Genomic DNA, 5,899 nt, shown 5'->3' with positions numbered 1-5,899 from the left:
TATATATATATATATATTAAAGAGATGGGTTCCCCAGCTGCGAATCTTCGTAAAAAAAAATAGCATATATTAATAACAAAACATTGTATTCAACAGAAATTATATACAGTAGAAATTATATACGTATCTACACGTACATCCAATCAATAAAATTCTCATTTCATTTTTAGATTTCGAAAAAGAAGCATATACATTTTTAAAAAAATATTTAGAATAATTTTGAAAAAAAAAGAGAAAACAACATGATTATACTTATGGATTGTTGACGATCGATAAGTAATCTATTATGTAGAAATTACTTCTTTTATGTTGTCAATAAATAAAACGATTCGATAATCATGTAAAAGATAATCATATAATAATCATTGGAAATTTAAGAAATCGAATACGTTATTATCAACAACTGATTCGAGTTATGGTCCTACTGTATACGTACCAAATAAATAATTTTTAAGAACGCAAATTTTTTTCTTCCCTCCTTTTTTATTGACGTGATTAGGCTTGGACCGAGCTTTTTCATTAAATAAAAAAGCAGATCCCACTTACGCGTTAATCACAAGATTTTAGTCGTAGCGATTCGGTTTTTTGGAACGTGTATATAACGCGTTCTGGGCATTACAATGTAATACGAGCTGCTGGAACACACCCAGGTTTATGCTTACAGCATACCTAGAATAACAATATAGCACCTAGGTTTTTTGTACTTTAGCATTTTTTTTCGTCATGATACTGTAATTAATTATAAACATCTATGATGCCACAATGTATTTACATTATGCGAGCATGACTACCAAAATGTGAATGGGAAGCAATCTAAATTCATTCGCACTAGAAGTCGTTTTCTATCTCTCACACGCATTCTTTTATGCATTGTTTTTTATTACTTATATATTTATGGATCAAAATTATATAGTAAAAATCTTGCTTTGCATCCCATATATATTTAATATATACGAAATGTGTCTCATCGTAATACCCATTAGATGTAATTGTTTTATTGGCGCGGTATAATCCATTAAATCTACACCCTTCTATCGATATAATACAATATCTACATTCGATTTTAATAAAAAAAAATCGATCGATACATAAGTATACTTGACGTGACTGTCCAACTCGTGGCATCGGTTTGCCACATCTCCCACCGGGAGTATCACTCTTTCGAAATCCGGTAACACCGCCTAAGAGACAAATTATTAACACGTCTGTCTTCGCGGCTCTATAGACTCAAAAAGCCGAAATTCATTTCGGAAAAAGAACGCGTTATCATTTTTCGTTATTCGCGAAATACTAAAATGCAGATAGGAAGTGGACGTATCGCGCTCGACAAACATGGAAGGCAAGCTATTTTCGCTGACAGTGATCGGTCGGTCGGTTCGAATCTCGCGAGACATGAGTATGAAGCGCGAGGACTCTATCAGCCCGATGTTTTGAGTTGGATGCAGCACGTGTTTTACTTATCTAGTAAAAACTCCGAATTATCTGCGATAACGTTTAAAGGCTTGTCGCGTATCACAAAAAATCTAGACAGTTTATCGTTTAGTTTAGAATCGTAAATGTATGTATATATGTACCTAACATACTAAACTCAGTGCACGCTTATTCGGCCAACGGATGAGCGTCGTCGCGGTAATCGCTGAGCAGTTGTAAGTGTGTGTGTGTGCGTGTGTGTGTATGTGTGTGTATGTGTGTGTGTGTGTGTGTGTGTATGTGTTAAATAACTTCCGCGTTATCCTAATCACTGATCTGACTCGTTATTAGTCGTCAGCACGGTGACGGGCTCAGACTCTTTATTGTTCGATGGTAAACTTGTAGCGTCAGTCTCCTCGTTGTCACCCTCGGTGCTGTCAGCTGCGCTAGAACGCGGTGCCGTCGCTGTTGCCATTGTTGCGTCCTCCTTCTTGTCCTGATCATCACTCTTATCGTTGGCGACGACGACGGCGGACTGTTGCTGTTGTAATTTCTGCATGTGCAACTGACTCCGTAACTTGGTGATTTCACGAGCGTCCGATCGTCGATGACGTCGCAGCTGTGCGTTCTCCAACACCACGCGACGTGCCAACTCTATCACGTCTTGTGGCACGTCCAGGATCCTCAAACGTTCCTCGAGATCCGCCGCCGCGGTGGCGTCCGTGTCGGAATCGCTTTCCGACGGCGAGGAGGTACCGACCTCAGAAGAGGTCGCCAGTGGTGTAGGTTCCACGTTCACGGTGGATGATGTCACCGCTGCACTGCTCTCCTCTTCCTCACCTTCCTTCTCCTTCTTTTCTTTTGGCGACGCCGCCTCCTTCTGATTTTCCTCGGAAACGTAGTACAGAGGATAAGAATCGATTGTCGGCGCTTGACTTGGCGACGTTTTCTCCGTTTTAACGTTGACGGACAATAGCTCCTGTTTCTCACACGTGGGACTTGAGGAGTGATGATTGTGACGGCGATGTTCGTGATGCCGTCGTTGCTGATGAACAGACGAAGGTGGCGGTATCTGACCTATCTGTGCGGGTGCCGGTATAGGCGCCAACGCCACATTAGGTTGAAAATGCGGCTCGAAACGCTCACACTCCGAAAGCGGAATGACTCGCTCCGGATGTTGCAATACAGGTGGACCTCGACTCAGATATGCAGGCACCAACGATGAACTGTTGACAAAGGCGATCCTCATCTCAACTGTCGCCTCTGTGCATGACTCTGACAAAATATACGTAAACAATACTTACTTGTCCCTGTGCTTGCAATTACCCGTAGCATTCCAGGGCTGAAAGGCTGCTCCTCTGGCAGCGAGCTCGAAAACCGCCCATTGCATTTGCAAGTACGAATCAGTAGCAATTTGGGATACAGGATGGTACATTGCCAGTCCATTGCCATTGTAGATTCCAGCGCAATCGTCCTTTCCTATTTCCTTCTTTGTGCGTTTGACCAATCTCTCGTGCTCATGTCTCAGCTAAAACGAATATTTAGACTTGTATACTTTTTCAGATATATTAAGATCAAGTGATATTAGACTTAATTTTATATATTATTTTAATATACATATATATATTTTTAACATTAAAATTATATTCTTATTTTTAAAGACAAAACTTAAGTGACAATACCTCTAGCTTTCGCTTGGAATTTAGCACAAGATGCCTCTCTTTCAGCTCCCGAAAAAGGATGAGCGATTTGTTGTAGTGTTGCTGATCACGAGAAAGCAAAAGATACGACCGCCAGTTAGCGGAATCGAAACCCCAATGGCAGGTGCGATTCTCTAGAGATCTATGAGCGTGTCTTACAAAGCGTTGAGGAGAGAATTGGTAGCCACACTCTAGACACTCAATGCACACTGAATCGTCCGTCTCGAACAGTTTCGCATCGAAGATACCCTTGCACTTGCCAAAACATTCATGATACACTTTAAATTTAACAATCGCCTCTTCCTCCTCCTCGCTCTTACACGTTTTCTTCTCAAGACAGTCCTGTGCTGGACCGATTTGAGAAGGATCACAGGACTCTGTCCGTAATAGCAAAGCACTGACGAGCCTTTCGGCGTCGGTCTGGGTGATGAGACCACAGGACGGCGCGTTGCGCGGCAGGATACCGGAATGCTTAAGCTCCTCGAGCTGATCCCGGGTGCAACGTGAACAGTAAATCTGCAACTCGTCGCACACCTGATTAATTTGCTGTAGAGAGAAGTCCTGCAGCACCGTATTCAGTATCTGCGGTAGGCATAATCTTCTCTCGCCGCCCACTACGAAGCACGATATTCTCTCACCCTCAAGGATCGTTTCGCATCTCTCGGAGCAACTCTGATCAGGTGCTGTGAGTATCGGTATCTGAAACTCGAGCTCGCGCTTCTCGCACACGACCTTCGAACGATCCACCGCAGGATGATCCTCGTCCGAGTCCTCCGACGAGCGGGGTGCCTTTGAGACGGGCGTCAACGTGCGTCCCGACGTCTCGCGAATCTCCTTCTCGATTACGTCCTTTGACGGTTGCGACTCAACGGGCGATTCCAGACCACAGTTGGCTACCGGACGACTGACAGCGGGTGGCGAGAAGCACGATTGTTGCTCATGCAGCAGAGCTTTACAATCCATGCCCAGCAGAGCCGAGCTGGGACCCTGTAGGCTCTTGATGGCTGACAGCTGATAGGTCTTGAGGACGGTCTTCAACTGCGGACTGTATGATTGGCCAGCGGCAGTGCTGCCTGGCAATAGTGTCTCCATTGTGCACGCGTATTCAACAAGCGTACCTGCCGGAGGAAAATAGACAACTAAGGTTCGGAGTACAAGCGCAATCACCGCTTCAACGTATGCACTTCAACGTGAACATCGGTGAATCTCAGTGCACTCGATATCGCTTTATATACATGCAACTGATGTACACAATATATATTATATTTTGACCATCCACGAGTTTATTTATGTCGCGAATGACGGAGCAGCGGGATCGGGCACTAGCACGACAACTGGCGCGACAACTCGGCTTCCTCGCGATTCCACTTCCATGTTACTCGGACCCAGCGCGTCGTCGTCGTCGTCGTCGTCGTCGTCGTCGTCGCCGTCGCCGTCGTCGTCGCCGTAGTCATCATAGTAGCACGGCCTCCACTGCATTCCTCGCGTGTTCTGCCATGAGACAGATACGAGTCCATCCTCTTGGAACGGGGTTTTCTAACCCGCGCTCTACGAGGCCTTCCTCGGTCGTTCTTCTCTCTCTTTCTCTCTTTTTCTCGCACACACGCACTCTCTTTCGCTCCGCTCTCGTCCGGCACGAGTGACGAGAGGCCGAGTTACACGCGTATAATCCGTTCGCGCGTCCTTCCTTCCTTCCTATATCCGCCCCTCCCGCCGCTGCATTACGCGTCGCCGATGAAGACAACGATGCGACTACCGCCGCGACCCGCGATCCCGCGTTGCCACCACTTCCACGTATAACATGATAAAGCCGCTGTCGCTCGTCGTCCTCTTTGTCTGCGATCCTCTCTCTCTCCTTCTTCCTCGTGCGTGCTTTCGCGGAGATCGTACGCAGCGAGCGCCGTCCTCCGAACGAACGAGAGAACCTGCTCCTCTCCGATCTCCGCGAGCGAGTTCCCTCCGATTCTGTCGCGAACTCCCTTCTTGTTCTCTCTGCTACTGCCCTCTTTCTCCTTCACCTCGTCTTCTTCTTCTTCTTCTTTATCACCACCGCCTCTTCCTACGGCGGCGACGGCGGTTTTCAATGCGAAGTTCTCTCGCAACCGCAAAGTCAATGCGCGACGAAAGCAGCACGGTCACACGAATACACGATGGGCCAACGATCCATAGCAGAGTCTTACCTTACAGTCTTATCGAACGCAATCTACGGACAATGAGAAATGGCACATGATTTATATATATACACACATACACACACACAATATATATATATATATTTTTTTATATATATATATATATATAAGTATGCGCTGTCTATTTATTTTTCACGTCCAAGTATTATCACTGTATACACGAGTGTTTTTTCTATTTATCATCTTTCTTGATCCGTCAATCGAGCACCGCGCACTGGTGTCGTGGACAGTGCATGTTATCAGCGTCCGCGTTCTCGTCGACGACGTTCCCCGCCGAACGCGCCAACGCGAGCTTCCTCCTCTTAACTCTTCCTCCACCTCGTTTTTCTCTTCCTCCTCCTCCTCCTCCTCCTCCTCTTTCTCCTCCTCGTCGTCGTCGTCGCTGTCGCTACTGGCGTCGCCGACGATCGCTATCGGGACGCCGCGCCACCGCGCACGTCAACAACAACGAGGATGTCGGCGATGATACGTCCGGCGAAAATATTATCGCATCACTGGAGCACGACCACCAGCATGGCTGGCATCGTCAAACGAGCGATTTACTCGTCGGCACGTCGCGACGCAATGGCGTATCGATTCTGCTGACGGCGGCGACGA

At 46.3% G+C, this 5,899-nt stretch overlaps 1 protein-coding gene across 1 annotated transcript; it reads right to left on the bottom strand.

Annotated features, from left to right (window-relative positions):
- Positions 1-843: 843 nt before the first annotated feature.
- Positions 844-5,866, bottom strand: LOC108684552 (ski oncogene). Its single transcript, XM_018188941.1, has 4 exons — positions 5,462-5,866; positions 3,093-5,313; positions 2,715-2,938; positions 844-2,636 (listed from the first exon to the last, which is right to left on the bottom strand). Exons 2-4 carry the CDS (start codon positions 4,200-4,202, stop codon positions 1,739-1,741), a joined length of 2,232 nt encoding a protein of 743 aa, XP_018044430.1. The 5' UTR covers positions 4,203-5,313; positions 5,462-5,866; the 3' UTR covers positions 844-1,738.
- Between the last annotated feature and the right edge of the window lie 33 nt (positions 5,867-5,899).

This window comes from Atta colombica, unplaced genomic scaffold (genome assembly GCF_001594045.1).
Source record: "Atta colombica isolate Treedump-2 unplaced genomic scaffold, Acol1.0 scaffold135, whole genome shotgun sequence".
NCBI classification, from domain to species: domain Eukaryota; kingdom Metazoa; phylum Arthropoda; class Insecta; order Hymenoptera; family Formicidae; genus Atta; species Atta colombica.
The sequence above is the reverse complement of the archived record's forward strand: the minus strand, read 5'-3'. Positions and strand labels throughout refer to the sequence as shown.

What these genes read in the sequence shown, in the direction of transcription:
- LOC108684552 (XM_018188941.1), bottom strand. Translation starts at nt 4,202, where the DNA reads ATGGAGACACTATTGCCAGGCAGCACTGCCGCTGGCCAATCATACAGT. An exon ending in ATTCCAAGCGAAAGCTAGAG is followed by an intron (nt 2,939 to 3,092) that starts GTATTGTCACTT and finishes TATTCGTTTTAG; the next exon opens with CTGAGACATGAGCACGAGAG. An exon ending in AATTGCAAGCACAGGGACAA is followed by an intron (nt 2,637 to 2,714) that starts GTAAGTATTGTT and finishes CTTTGTCAACAG; the next exon opens with TTCATCGTTGGTGCCTGCAT.